The 16,023-nt window shown below is 40.8% G+C and overlaps 1 protein-coding gene across 5 annotated transcripts in view; it reads right to left on the bottom strand.

The window, feature by feature from the left end:
- Positions 1-14,373, bottom strand: part of mcf2la (mcf.2 cell line derived transforming sequence-like a) — a 29,867-nt gene extending 15,494 nt beyond the window's left edge. For 2 of the 5 annotated variants that reach the window (XM_053886615.1, XM_053886693.1), the window contains exons 1-3: positions 8,150-10,899; positions 1,757-1,840; positions 327-441 (exon numbers count right to left, since the gene is read on the bottom strand). In XM_053886615.1, the coding sequence (XP_053742590.1) occupies positions 327-441; positions 1,757-1,840; positions 8,150-8,222 (272 nt within the window). In that variant the 5' untranslated portion in view covers positions 8,223-10,899. Of the gene's footprint in view, positions 1-326; positions 442-1,756; positions 1,841-8,149; positions 10,901-11,511 lie in introns of those variants that run through there. The other 3 variants (XM_053886894.1, XM_053886968.1, XM_053886780.1) reach the window with 3 other exon arrangements.
- Between the last annotated feature and the right edge of the window lie 1,650 nt (positions 14,374-16,023).

Raw genomic sequence — 16,023 nt, 5'->3', positions numbered from 1 at the left:
GGAAGTGTTCTAGCGACAAGTGAACTCGCATAACAACACTGTTTGTTACATACGCAAAAAGTGACATCTTCCATGCATCAGTGCAATCTCTCCTTAGTGTCATGGAGGTTTTGGTTATGACATCACAATGTATAAATAATATGGCGCACCTGGAATTGGTGACTGAAAAATGTTCCCTGTAAAATTAAGGTTCTATGCGATTAATGCGAGTTATTCAGATCAATTAATCACAGTCCTTAATCCCTTTTAATTAATATTCAAATGCAAACAGAGATTTTCTTCATCAGGTCTCAACCAAAGTAGGTAGTGTGTTGTTTGTGTCTCACCTGGGAACACTGCTGAGGTAGTTGAGGACATTCTCGAGCTCCTCTTCATCCAGCTCATTGAACGAGGGGAATTCTGGGAAAATGATGACAGGGCTGCCGTTCAACCCACGGCCTCCTGTAGGAGAAGATGGATTGAGGGGAAAAATAGACCAAACACTGACATAATCATCTCAACATCACGACTTTAAAACAAGACATGCAGAAAAACATCAAAATAAGCTACTTCTAGACAAGCTGCTGTTGAACTACTCTCACACCGCTTTGAAATAAAATTTCCTCAACATCCACAGAATAATGTTCTAAATCCCTTGAAGTACATGATTAAATATAAACTAACTACAGGAACAAGCACAATCTAACTTGTTAAGATGAATTGGTTCTTACACCCTGACAACAGGAAGTCTTCACTCAGCAGCTCACCACTAACTATCAACAGAACAACACTTTCCAACCGTCGAGAAAGAAACCAAACCAACTTCCACATTGCTGAACACAAACTTGAGGTCATGTGTTGTGTTGCCATGACGATCGCGACAGGCCAGTGACAGCATGTGAATAATTCATCACCATGACGTTCCGCTTAGCAACTTGACCCATGGAGGAAAGAGGAGCACTTTTGCTATGTTGCTGTGTTCCTTTTCGCGAAGGAGTGTGCGGTTATTCCTGTATTCTGTTATATTTAGGAGCAAAGAGAGCCAGTCACGCGTGGCGTCACAGGTTTCTGTATCATATTAAACTGGTGCAAAGCAACTGGTGGGGCATTTGACAACCCATGAGGTTGGTTGGCAACTAGGCAGTTACAGACAGATGTTGATCTTCTCTACTCTGGGACACTCTGGGGCAAATGCTGACTGCACCAACAACACACCAACAGCTGCTCAGAGAGTAGGGAATGCCCTTTGCAATGATCTTGAGACTAGCTGCGTTCATCTTTTGTATGAAATGGAAGACACGAGTTTGGTGATATTTCATGGGTGTTCCAGTGGGAGGGATATTAAGACATTTTAATGAACATTAGATCTTTGAATTCATTCATTTATTTATTTACCATATTGCATGAATCTATTTTTTTAATTGCCATTGAAAAAATGTTCATGTGCAGAACAAGCCTTAACCCAGCAAGAAAGACCCCCTTAGCATTTTATCGTAACTTGCATGACAGGTGGTCAGTGAATAAAAATTCATTATTTTCATTTTATTATGTTTTTCATTACCTATATTATTATTGTAATGAAATCAGACCAGAATGGCACTATATGTGAGAGTCAGTGCCAACTGGATCAACACAGTTCTTTCAACATCACACCATTAGTTGACTCTTGCATGTGTGTGTGAGAGGCTGGGAAAAGAGTTATGGTAATGTACGGTGTGTGTGTGCCTGTGTGTGTGGGGGTGTGTGTGTGTGTGCGTGTGAGAAAACAGACGCAAACCTGGCAGGATGGCAAACTGCTTCTGGAGCTCTGAGCCTATTTCTGCTGCACACAGGGGGCCGACTCCCCTCTGCATGATCTCATCTGCAAACAAAGAAATATTGTTTCGAGGAGATAAATAACTTGACTTCACATTTAAGCCAACATGTGATGAAAACATTTACATTACACCATCATCACAACACACTTTTGTGAGATAATAATTTGCTTTTCAGACAGAGCACCAATGTCATTGTCATGTAATTCCATGACATAAGGCTTATTTCAACAACAGACATATTTGTAATTGATATTCATATGAAGTTGCTCATTTACTGGTCTTTTCAAGGGTTTGTTTCAGCAAGCTGATTAATGGTCTAAAATTTAGCAGCTAAGCCACAAACTGCTGTGAACAAATGATCCAGATTTAGCTTTCATTTTTACAGGACACCAGTCCACTTTAGAATCTTTTTCCGTCTTTTGATTTAAACAACAAACTTGTTGATTTAAACTTGAGCAAACTTTAATGAACTTTACTTAATTTTTGTTTGGTTTTTGGTGGTACTAAAAGGTGAATTGTACCAAAAAATAGTTACCAAATACAAACAAAATATGACTTATTTCTTTCACAACAGAACAAATTAAAAGCCCAAGAATCAAACAGTACAAGGTGATAGAGGATGAAAACATATCCCAACTACTCCACACATTACTTTCACAGTTGGTGACTAATGAATTTGGTTTATATGATGCAGTAAAATTCCAGATTATAAGATTTAAAGGTCATGTCATCATATTGTCGGTACCACCACAGCTGTCAGACAAAGTCACTTGACAATGGTCAATTTAAGTCAGAAGAGTAGTTTATCACTGCACTCTCTGGATGAGGATTAAGACTGGATTAATGATGACATCACAAGTATTTCCCATAAAACAGCACAAGATAAAACAGGCAGGTACACATTAAAATGATTGCAAAAAAAAAGTCAAACCCATCAATATAAATAAAAGCTAAAGCTAAAGAAACAGTGCAGCGTAAAAGTGTTTAAAAGGACTGATTGATGGTAAAATAATAGATGCGCTGCGGTGACAAGACCTGACAAAAGCTGGCCATCTCGGACAGACCACAGAGCCTCCAGCAAAAACAACCAGCCTGTAATTCTTCCAAAGAAACTTCTATAATTAACTTCCAGAACCACAGAGAAGGACAGGGGCGGAGACCAGAAGGAAGCACTTTGAAATGGAACTATCTGGATCCTGACCAGAGTAGAACCTTCCTGGCTGGTTTTGAAAATAAGACCCAGTGTGAGCTGTCATCTGTCAGGAGTGTGTGTGTGTGTGTGTGTGTGTGTGTGTGTGTGTGTGTGTGTGTGTGTGTGTGCGCATGTGTCTCACAGTTGTCAGTTCAGCATATCGTGCAGTAATCTCGGGTTAAGACTCATGTTCGGGAAGCTGGCCCAAGCAACTTTGGTACCAAGTGTTTCAATATAATAAGTCACAAAAAACCTGACTCTGTCTGCAGCGCGGCTCTGAACCTGGCCACCTTGCAACCTGTAGCTTGTTATAACTTTGAAATAGCAAATACTGACCACTCTGTTTTGATCTAACAGTGATGTTAGATTGCTCAAGAGAAAAGTGGACGTGAGGACCCCTTTGACAAGCAAGCACGCAGACAAGACTGTGCACGTCAGCTCGTTCGGGTGTTTGTCATATTATGAACTGGATGAAGATGTGATGGAAGCAATTTGAACTTCGAATCATAAAGGAAAAGGCTAATAAATGCTATCAAATAAAATAAAGACAATTAGCTCCACTTCTAAGAAAAGATCACGCTTGATTAGTTACGCAAATCAAACATCCAGACCTACGATTGATGACAGTTTATGGCGAAACACTGTGAACCTAGTTTTGAAGATACGTCTCAGACATTATAGCGCCCCCTACCAAAACGTTTAAACTCATCTTTGTCCCTTTTAGTGAATGAAATCAAACTGAAGCAGCTATGAGAGAGCCACCTTTCACCCAGCAAATAACCTCCTCTCTCACTGGAAGTGGGGCAACCCCACACAAATAGTGATTATGGGGGGCCTGGAAAGAATGTCCCCCCTTCTGTACCCCCCCCTTCACTTCATTCATCCTTTTTTAGGAGATTAACAGAGTGAGGGTTAAAAATAAAGACACAAACGACAATTTATTTATTTTTTAATGAAATCAGTTTGAAAAATGCTTCACTCTATCCATATGCTACTGATCTGCGGGTTCTCAAGTTTTCATTTAAAAGTTTGAGCTCGAGATAACAGAAACTGGGCCACCCTGCTCAGATTCCAACATGTTTGTGTGTGCGAGAGTGCCAGCGAAAGAATACGCTCTGGATTTACAGAGGTGAATAGATAGAAGGGGGAGGTGAAGATGAGGGGGAAATGGGGTGTTAAGGGTGCCGAAAAGGGGAGGAAAAGTAAGAGAACCAAGTTGAGGAAGGGAAAGAACGTTGGTCCAAACCTACATCGCCACATCCACATTTTGGGTCAGAAACAAATTCAGCGAGTTGGACAGGAAACTTGCTCACAAACCAAGTTGGAATGTGAGTACCATCAGGAGAATATCCTGGCTGACGCTAGCTGGAGCAAACTTCTGTTGTTTACCTAATCTTGCCACATTTAGCCCCAAACTATCTCTTTGCCCCTTTCCACTGTTGTTGATGGTGAGCGCGTGTTTAGCTCAGCAAGAACTGGAGGATGAAGAAAAAGGCATTGCTTTGATGTGTGACGTAGAAACCACCAACGAATGACACTGCGGGAAAAAAAAGCCATCAAGATAATTTATTACGTACATCAGAGTTTGTATTGTGGAGATTACTTTCTAGGATGTTATCTGTTCATTGTGCTTTCTATAATGCTATGTTTTTACACTACATTATTGACATGTAACCGTTTCCTGTTTACTTTTTATATTTTCCTTTATTTTTTTGTCTGGACATTTTCCACCATTATACCATTTTGTTTTTATTTACTATGTATTTTTATTTTGTTAATTTTCATTTGAAAAGTTGCACCATTCATTGCTTTTTATTCATCATTATATAGGATTAAGAGAAAAGAAAAAAGGCTACTTTTCTGTACTGCATCTTATTTACCAGGGAGAAATCAACAAAAATTGGCATTGTCCTGTCAGTCAAAAAACATATATGCAACACATATGCAAATGTTAATGACTTCTGACATTAGTACAAAAAGTCTCATGAGGTACAAATCTAGAGACACAGCACAAATTTGGCAAGGAGATCCTTGAAATCACTACTTTTGTTGTACTGAGACAGTCAACCCAAACCTCTACTCTCCAAATGACGCACTTTACAATGTGCAGACAAGCGCCATCATGTTTGTCTTTGTTAAATGCACATTGTCATCTGGAACAGTAGCCAGCTGTGTTGAGCCTGTTGCTACAGGTCAAGGTTCAAAGCTACAGGAAGTTTTGTGATGTCAGGCAACAGGCACACAAAGACCTACAAAAACACACACCGTCCAGCACTTTTTTGGGTCTTTCATGTATTGATTAAATAATCTTAGCATTCACTCTGATATCACAATATGTTATGACATGTTACGACTGGCAAAAAGCTCACATTAAAGACCTACTTGGAATGCAGCCTTGAAGGCACTATGAAGATGTGGTGTGTGTTCCAGTATCAAATGCCAACACAGAAGGGGCCAGCTGCATGCATATGTGAATCTGAGTGCACATGCTTGAAGTAGAACAGCAAGGATTTGCCAGCTGTGTGTGTGTGTGTGTATTGCCATTTGGCTACCCAAACTATTATGTGGCATTACGGCCAGGGTTTACCAAAATCCCATCTGTCACTGCTGCTGTGGCTAATCTAACACACACACGTGCAGACATCACACACATGCTACACACACGGGGCTGTCAGGCATGTTCATACATACACAAAATACAACAACTGGGTCAGGAGGGGTTCCCGCAACCTGTAGTGTGTCTGCAGCGCCAATCCCTGATCCCAGGCTTTAGAGTGAGAGGATTGGAGGAAACGTGAAAGGATCAGTCAAGGCCATGTACTTTGTTTCTTGTTGCCCAAAAATTCACTGAGAAGCTGCAGACAACTTAAGCTTTATCCGTACACAAATGTTCCATAAGATGTAGATAACGCAAGATATACTGCAAGATCTGGGGCTGCGTGTGCAACCCAAAGCAGCCCCAGTCTCCTGCTGTTAGTATGATATGGACTAACCTGATCATAGAACACCAAACCAACCACCCAACCTGGGAGGAGGAGAGCAGCTGAAGCTCTAAGCCAACCAGGACACTGCTTCAAAAATGTTTTCTTCAAGAACAAAACCCCAAGAAAGTACTTTATTCTGGGTTAAGACCTAGATTCACAGAATGAAATATCCATTGGTGTCCTGCTGAGAAGGAAGGCCTCAGATTGAATTGCCTAACCAAAGCTTTTGACATTACTATTACTGGCCGTCTGCCCTCCATGGTGGCATCATCATCAGAGCAAACAACACACTGTCTGTCGGCCATCACAGCACAAACACACACGAGGGTGGGGCAACAAAACACCACCACAACACTGACACTACCAGAAAGCAGTCGCGTGATGTGGTGCAGCAACTGAAATAGCAGACCGCAGAATATTATAGGTTTAAGTCCAGGTCCTCCTCCCTTCCTACACATTTGGCTATTATAAAGTGATAAGCCAAGACCATATCCAAAGCAGCAGACAATAGTTCAATTGAATGACCATAAGCACAGTGTGTGTGTGTGTGTGTGTGTGTGTGTGTGTGTATATATATATATATATATATATTTATATATATATATATATATATATATATATACCAGATTTTAACGTGATGCTGCCAAATCCACTTTGGTTTTACTTCACTTTACTTTTTAAAATGCTCCATCTCTTCAGTTAAGGTTTTACATAAGTTATTTTAGATTTATATTTTTTTTGTTTTAAGAGGATGCGTTGGATTTGCATTGATGTTCATGATAGAAAATATAAATGGTATGCTAAATATCTTCAGGACTGTTTAATTAAAACAAAAAGAGGCTCCGTAAATATATTACTAAATGTTCTTACATTGTTCAGCCCCACTGATAAATTTTAAATTGAAAATACATCATTAAGGCATAAAGATGGGTAATTAAATGGCAGCAATATTCTCAGTTGGTGATATAGAAATGTCTGGAAGTATTCACAACACAGCTGTGGTCAAGTCCTATACAGGAGGACAAGATAAATGCTTGCATTTCGTCTTAGACAAGCACACGTGGAAACACATCCTAGATTGCATTATGGCAGCTTAGTCCAGACTTGCCGGGTGCTAATCTTCACTTGTCCAAAAGCAGTGTGAGGAAACCTTGATACTAAATGTTAGTGAATGTGTGAGCAGCAGGTTAACACTCATAAGACCTCAATCAATCTGCCAGCAAAGCAAACAAACGCAATGCCTATGCAAATACACTAGGCTTGTACCAGCACACCTGTGCACCAATACCAGTACATCAATACCATCACACATATAGGAATAGAAAGAGACTATTTAGACAAAATGAAGGTGAACGAGAAGGCAGTCATCTGTCAGTCACTGCACACACCAGCATGTGCATAAAGTAAAGGGGAGGAGATGTTGACATTCAAACCCTCCAAAGGGTTTTGTTCCAAATGACGAGAGGAAACACAGTGTGCTAATGGGACCAATGTGATTAACATGCTGTCAGCGAGCCATAGAAGTCTACCACGGGCCGGCCCCCACCACAGCACAGACCCTCAGGATCACTCTGGACCACAAGATTACATTATATAACTGATGGGAGGTAAAGCTTTTAGCAGAAAAGTCTGGAGGCAAAGAGACATGCTCATTCTTTTGTATGTACTGCATGGTAGAGAGGTCACGTGTAAAAATCAGATTTACACTTTTTCTTCGTTGACCTTCTCCAATTGTTCAAATCATATTCATTTTGTTACCCTGCAGTGCAAATACAACCATAAGATCTAAAGTTTGCTCAGAATGTCAACTTGAATGTGTACACTGAGAAAACATGGATACTGTGTGCAAGTGATGCCAGTGAAATGTCCAGTCAAACTGGCACAAGTTCATCCTTTTGAATTTGATTCCAACACTGACGATTTTGGAAAATGAATGCAAATATACACAGCTTCTCTCGGACCACAGTAATTGAACATGTAATATGGCCGCCAGAAGAGTCAGCAGTATCAAAGACAAAGTTCATTTGCTCTACAGAACATTTGCAGCTGAGCTCAGGCAGGGTAACATGGACAGACATGACCTCTCATCTTATCAGATTTCAGAGCGGGCTGATGGGTTACACATGAAAGCAAACATCAGAAAGCTGCAGAACACAATGTTTAGCATTTAACTTCACCTGTCAACATCTTCAGGTGCAGCCACAGCCTGGTGATATCATGGCATAGTTGAGACACTCTGTTTAGAGCCATTGTCCAGCCGGTGCATGTGCGAGCAGGCACCCTCCTCACGCACGCACCTTCAGGAGACACTCACACACACGTTGACCGAGGACATCAGGGTGGAAGTCCAGCCAGTCCATTCCGCCAGAGCGGAGGACTCCAGCACTCACCCAGCCGGCAGAGCTCAGAGTGCAGATAAGCCGCAAACTCTCTCTCTCTCTCTCAAACACACCTCCCCCCGGACTATTAGTACCAGACAGTCAGGCGGAGCCTCTGTTGTCCCGCCCCCAGCTAATGTTTCATACACAAAGAGGGCAAGAGAGGGGAAGGGAGCATCTTTTCAACCACATTGTACTGTAGTTTCTGACAGAGTTACTTAAGGCACAAACTTTTTTTTTCGTGTCACAATGTCACTAGTGAGTGGTCTCTTTAAGAATAAACAATCCAATTCTGCCTACAACACAGAAGGAGCCCTTACCAGCCTACATCATTGTGAAGGAAAGCAAAGAAACACAACAAGGGCTGTCAATGGAATACAATTTCTACTCTAGTTTAATAACACTAAAGCAGAATTAACTGCTTTAGTGAGGACAGAGAGTGATTAATTGTTAGTTAACTTGGTTGTGTCATTAAATAAGATTCAAAACGGACATAATAACATGACCCGTCATGAATGAAGCAAAATTAACTTGAGGAACAGTAGTTATGAGCGAGTGCAAGGAAGAGGTGCAGACTACATCCGTACAAATAAACCTTCAGCACCCACCTTCCCAGACTTCACTTCCTCACTGTCTGTCAGTCCAGACACACACTAGCCACCACTTCCTGCACACATCAAATGATATTACCTAGAATAGCGGTAGACAGGAAGTAAACTGGAAGTGACCAATTAAAGCGGAGTCCAATATTATCAGGCAGGTTGTCAGAACACATCTCAACATCTAATCTAATGCTATTGAATATATACCAATCATTCCAGACATATTATTTTAAAGCAGGTGCAAGTGTGTAATTTCTGGACTATTGGCTTCTACCTTTTTCTCACGGTCTGAACCCTGCAGCTTATACAAAGATGTGACTAAGATATTGATTTTTACAGGCTAATGAGTGTCGTGCTGCAAAAATGTTGAGCATCTTCACATCCCCCTGTACACATATGTGCAGATGACATTTTTGTTTTTCACTGACAAGGTACACTGCCGACACCATCCTGTCGTGATACAACAACATTAGTGCCATTTCAGCGAGAGAAAAGAAGGAAAGGAGGCTGGAACATACCAAGACACAAGACATGCAATATGTGAAATAAAGTCTCCTGCTTCATATGACGTGGACATTTGACATATATTACTTGCAATAGAATTATTATCGATAACAGCAATGCGAATAATAATTAAATAATAAATAAAAACAAGGTCATTCTTCTTTGGAAAAGTTAGTTATTCCTTTTAAGTAATTCCTATTTCAAATTGCGAAAAATGAAACTCAAGAAAACTCTTGGCCTTAAGAGGTTAATGTACATGAAAGATGTGAGGAGTTCATGATTCTAGGTAGGGCTGCACGATTATTGCTTAAAACATTGTCATCGCAATGTGCGCATGTGCAATAGTGACATCGCAGGGCAGTGCGATATCTTCCTTCTTTTTTACAGACTTTTCAACTTCTGATCTGTCAGCTCTCAGGCAGCCGCTCCCACCTGAGTTCATGCAGCAGCCGGTGAGGAAACTCAACATCAGAAATATAGTGACAGACCCAGGAGGGGAGCCCCATGAGCAATGCCCCGCAATGATGACCAATACCTCAGGACCTACGCACTGAGATCATGTGCAAGACCATGTGGCCTGGACAATGCAGCAGTGGTCTGCCATGCTATTCACTGATGAGTGTTGCGTCAGTGTTGCTGGAGAATTCAAGTTAAGTGAGAAGCCCAGGTAAACACGATCCGCAGGGTTGGCTTTGGTCAAAGAGGTGCAACAGTCTGGGCAGGCATCACCAGTCTGCACCATACAGAATTGGAGATTGTAGATGTCATGAGCACTGCGGTGATGACTTCTGAAGGAGTCACGTTGCGTGTGAGGAACCGAAACATGGTCTACGAGAGGGTCATACCACCAGTTAAAAAGGAACAGCAATGTCATTAACGATAAACATTGGACTCACTTTTTCAATTATTGCTTACTTAGCTAAGTCACCGTAATCACCAACATTATCACAGAAAAATATATAAAAGGTATTCAATTACCCTGAAGAAACTAATGGTCTGAGGATGTGAGGTTGCACAACATCACGTGGTTAAAAAAGTTTCTCTTTCACACATTCGACAGGACTGCTTAATGGTAATTTGATAATGTGATAGTTTATTTTTTTGTTGAGTTTTGAAAACGTGTGGTCAGGTATTTGTTAACATTGAAACCGGCAATGTTGAGAACTGAGTTTCTTGAGAAAAATTTTTAAAAAGGGGAAAAAACATGGTATTTGTTTTTTGAACACAAAATGGTATTTGGGATTGAGTCAAATTTCAAGGTGACCACAAACTCCTTTCTGCCACTGTAGGTCAAGGTGGAGGAGACTAACTTGCTGAGGCAATGCTGAAAGGTAAAGAGGAACAAGACAAAATTATCTCCATACCTACTAGCGATTCAACAAAATGAAGAGTGCTTAAGTATCAGTCAGGAGAAAAGAGGATTTTGAAACAGGAAGTTATGGTCGATCACAAGAGATTGCAACATTAGCAAGAGAGCAAGAAAGCAAGAGAATGGGATTCACATCTATGAGGTGAATCCCATTCTCTTGCTTTAAAGCTCAGATGAAATCTAAATGATAATGATGAGAGCACATGAAGAGGCCATCTTTGCTAAAAATGGACATGGTGCTTCTAAATATGGACAACGGGAAGTAACCAAAATAGAACTGAAAAATGAGTATCATCAAGAGTGGTCACGTGCTGACACCAGTGTTTGATCAATGACGCGGCCCTTGCACAATGAAACACACCTTTTATGAAACAACCCTAAAATAAACAAGGATGTAGCTCTGCCTCTCCGCTTCTGGTCATCAGTGTGTGCCACAGATGAAAAATAATGTAAAAAAAAAGGCATATAAAAGCAGCCGGAGCCTTTCTGCAGTCGCGTAACCAACTGCAGAACGATACCAACTTTCATACATAGTGATCGAGGATGTGCAATATTATAGATCTATATTAACGTGTAAAGCATCATCTGTTTACCAACCACATATATGCATTAGAATGTAGCCAGCAACACACAGACGGCATAAACATGAACACTCACAGAAACAAATACACAAAACAGCCACTCACTGTGCAGCAGTTGACAACACATGCTGTATGTGTAGTAGCTCTGCATTTCCATCAATGAGATGCAGACGAAGCTCCCTGCCGAACATTTCCTCATCCTGCTTCTCCCCTGGTGTGTCCTTACACTCATCTTCACAAACTAGGCAAAGAGTCGCCCGTGCCTCATCCTTTCCTCCCCTCTCTTTCTTTCTGATAGCACACACTTACGAATATTAAGCTTTTTGCTCATGACTCCACCCTCTCACACCTTAAACAAGAGAGGATAAATACACGTCAACAAAGCCACCTGAAATTAATGATCGTGAAAATCGCACTTTACAATGAAGGGAGAAAGATATGGAAATTGCGGTTTATTACAATTTCAACAAAATTTAAGGGGTTAGACAACCAACGATTCCATAATACCTTTGAATATAGTCTATAGTCTACTCATACAATATAATGCAATGTACGATCTTGGTTGACATGCAAGTAACATTTATAAAGACATTTTACCACCAAAATAAATGCTGATTTGGTGTTTCATGTTTCAGCTTTTCTCATTCACATTGAAATGTTCCTTCACGCATTAAGCAACAGTCCTTCTCAGACTTCAAAAACATGACCCCGCCTAACAAGGTGTAGAACTACTCACCCTGTACGCCAGTTTGCAAGCATTTATGTTTTCTCTCCGCAGGTCGGCGTCCACAACAGAGACTAGAGGACATGATTCAGGTATAAATTGTCCAATACGCTGTAGTCAAACAAGTGAGCAACACAGGTTTCCTCTGCTGCAGTCCTCAGTGGAACCGCTTCACTAGTCATGAAACCTTGACAATCATTGACAGCTTCCACACACCCCTAAAAACCCTTGATGGTTGAGTGAATATTTCTTCAAGCTGAAACACATTGAGAACTGTAATCTATACGTTTATCAAGGGTATCAAGTGGCACTATGAGACTGACTATAAACGTGTGACAAATGTCTCCATGAAGTCAACCCTTTCCTCCATTGCTATCACCAGTCAAGCTCCTCAAGTGCATCCTCTCAGTCAGCTCTATGTCACATCTGGGCAAAGTGCAACAAGCAGCCATATATCTATACATAAGCACGTGACCCTTGAGGTGGGGGGTTTGCTGTGTGTACAGACTTCTCACATGGCTTTTCTTTCTTTAGGGAAAAAAAAGGTCATTCTGAAAAAAGGGTTTTTTAAACTTTTCAAATGAATGTGTAAATGCTATAATAATTCTTCTGAAAAAGTACACCATGAATTACTTTTTTTTTGAATTATATCTAATTTATGGTTACTTTTTCATATTTTGTAGTAAATTTAGTATATACTCAGATTTATCTGATTTGTAGCTCCCCATATTCTTCACATCATACATACGCTTCTTCAATCATTTCAACAACCCATGTTGAATGGAAAAAAAACTGAAACAAAACATTGACACTGACAATGTTATTGACACCAGTAACATTGTCTATAACATTGTCAGTGTCATGTGGAGGTAAACTAGTGCTAATATAAAATGCTGTTAAGTTGAGTTGGATTTTTAGAGTTCCACACTTTGAGGCTAGGAAGGAAAAGGACCCTTTAAAATACATATATCATACGTACGCTTCTTCAATCATTTCAACAACCCATGTTGAATGGAAAAAAACTGAAACAAAAAATAAACTGAAACTAGGCATTTTTCAAAAACTGGAGCTCATTAAAAGTAGCCAAACCACTCTAAAAACTAATTAAAACTCACTGAATTTGAAAGACAAAAATTTAAAACAAAATAAACATGAAAACTAATGAGAAATCCAAAAAAAAATTATAACCATGATCAGGACAGACAGCAGGTTGCATCTCCCCGAAGCTGATTAAAGACACAGAAATTGCTGTCAATAGCAACATTTGGTAAATGCCCCATCAAATACAACAAAAAATTGAGCTTAGCTCAGAAATCAATGTTGGGTCCCGTTCACTAGAACTACCACCGGAATTGCTTTCTGTGCTGGAATGTAGGGTCAGATTCCCTTTGATGGAATGACCTTGGAATGTTATGACACTCACCAAAAACCTGACCAACAAACAGGTCAAATAACAGATTGATCATCAACTGTGACTACAACAACGGCAAGTCCCTGATCGCTGTGCAGAGAGACTAAGCTACAGTACTGGCCTTCGTGATCAGATGTCGGACTGGCATCAGGCTCCAGAGAGAGCAAATCCATCCATACAGACTAGCTCTACCAACATCCACAGCTTTAGAAGAACCACAGTGCGATAGTGACTGACCAGAAGTGCTTCATGCAGCTCAGTACAGAATGGATGATGTAAGTTTTAAGTCAAGATAAGTAAGAAGGAAAATGGATCTTGTACATACATAAGCCACAGTGGTCTATAAGCCGCAGGTGCAGTGTTGCTGTCTGCATCTTCAAAAAGTCAGTGGTGCACCCGGCTTAAAATAACATGGGGATCACTTCTAGTTTGGAAAACAAAGTAAAGCATGGAGACCGACTGATGAAACAAACTCAGCAATGATGTGTACTTGAATCATGAACTCCTCATATCTTTTGTTGAGATTAAAGCACTCAAAATGTTTTTGCCCGTGTCCGAAGCTTAGCCATCACAGCCAGTCGCAGCTGCTGCCTCTCGTCTCTAGACCTCCAGGATATCCATCTGTGGGCAGAGCTGCAGACACACGGGCGAACACAGCGCATTCAAGCTTTAAGCTCAATAAAACGCCTTAGTCGCATCTATGTATAAGCTGCAGGATTCAGACTGTGAGAAAAAAAGTAGCAGCTTATAGTCCGTAATTTACGGTACGTTATTTTTCAGTCAAGTCTTATGCTTCATCCGTGAAGTCCAAGTCAGCTGTGACATTAAAGTAACAAATCTTTTTCCTTCGTTTCCAAGTCACAAATCGACACTGACCTGCTCGAGTCACGACAGCTCTGGTGACCCTCGAATGTCGGGTCAGCAGGTTGATGGTCGTTGTCAGGATCTGTAGCTGGTGAGTCAGAACCAACGCAGTCATGATGACATCTACCGAAACCAGCAAGGCTTCAGGCCCCTCTTCCTCTGGCCAGGTTTTGTTTAAGTGTTTGTTTATGTTGCTTCCCGTCTGAGGAGTTTATCGCAGGAAGTTGAAGGCGGAGGGTCTGAGGTGGAAGAGAGCTGGGGCGGCGCAACATAATGTCAAATATCGCATTAACCCTATGTCTTTAACGACTAGAAAACTAAGGAGATTCATTACAGTGGTGGTGATTTTATTAGATTCATTTATTCATTGAGAGGGGGAGTCACCTTTTAAGGGTCAAGACTTCAGACCTGCTTCTTCAAAAGGCACATACCACTACTATATTACATTGAATTATCCAACACAATCTGGGAGCACACACAACATTAGCCTAATAGCCAAGTTGTGCACACAGCACCTATGATAGCTATCACTATCATCGCGTGCATGTTGTGTTTGACCAGTTATTGAGTTTTTCTTGTAGCACCTTATTTAAAAAAAAGTACAACTTGCTGTCATGTTTAGCATTGACCAGTTTACTGTATTAACAGAAGAATCTGTTGGTTTGTTTCCAGTGCCTCAATACGTTTTTTAACTGTTCTGGTCAGTGCAGGCCCAAATAATAAATAAAAGAGGGGAGGGAGGAGAGTGATAGGAGCTCAAATAAATAAAATGACAAAGCATTCTGAGGGCAGAAAATGTCAACATACTAATGCATTGATGCAGCAGAGAGCATTGCAAAAAAAACAATAACAGAAGGTGAGAGACAATCTGTCATTAGAATTATCACTCTGAAAAACTGTGGAATACAGTTTACAGCTAAAGACAACTACACCGTCTAAAACTGAGACAATAACATCTTGAACACAAGTTCTCACCACTGTTGTCTGACAGCACCTCTGGTGTCTCCTCCTGCTCTTCCGGTAAAGACAGCTTTTCTCCCATTCCGGCCCTCCAGTTCCCCCTCACACGAGCCTGGCTGTTTCTAAAAACATCTCACAGGATTGATGATGCTCCAAGAATAGCTAGCAAAAGGAAAAAAAGAGACAAGACACAGTCAGTGTTACAAAGGGAAACTCCTCAGTGAGAACTTGAGGAGGCACCATGTAGTAGGTGCTTCTTCACTACTTCTGCCCGTACTAACAACGTTACACATGCTAATTTGATCTCAACCTCCAGCTGATCTCATTAGCATCTTGACTTACTAAGTTTAGGACAAGAACTAGTATTACCCACTTGGTTTGAACAGCATTCTTCAGTGAAAACTCATCTTTCAATTGGCATTATGACTGTCGAGTACAGCTCAACTTAAACACACCAGTAACATTGTCTATAACATTGTCAGTGTCATGTGGAGGTAAACTAGTGCTAATATAAAGTGCTGTTGAGTTGAGTTGGATTTCCACACTTTGAGGCTAGGAAGGAAAAGGACCCTTTAAAAGCATCTGCAGCCGAGTCTGCCACTGCGAGTTCAAGTCCGGAGTGGTGTTAGAGTTCATTTTTGGCAGGCTCAGTTGCATC

The sequence above is a fragment of the Synchiropus splendidus genome, chromosome 1, assembly GCF_027744825.2.
Source record: "Synchiropus splendidus isolate RoL2022-P1 chromosome 1, RoL_Sspl_1.0, whole genome shotgun sequence".
Lineage (NCBI taxonomy): Eukaryota > Metazoa > Chordata > Actinopteri > Syngnathiformes > Callionymidae > Synchiropus > Synchiropus splendidus.
Note: the sequence above shows the minus strand (reverse complement) of the source record. Positions and strands in the feature narration are given on the sequence as shown.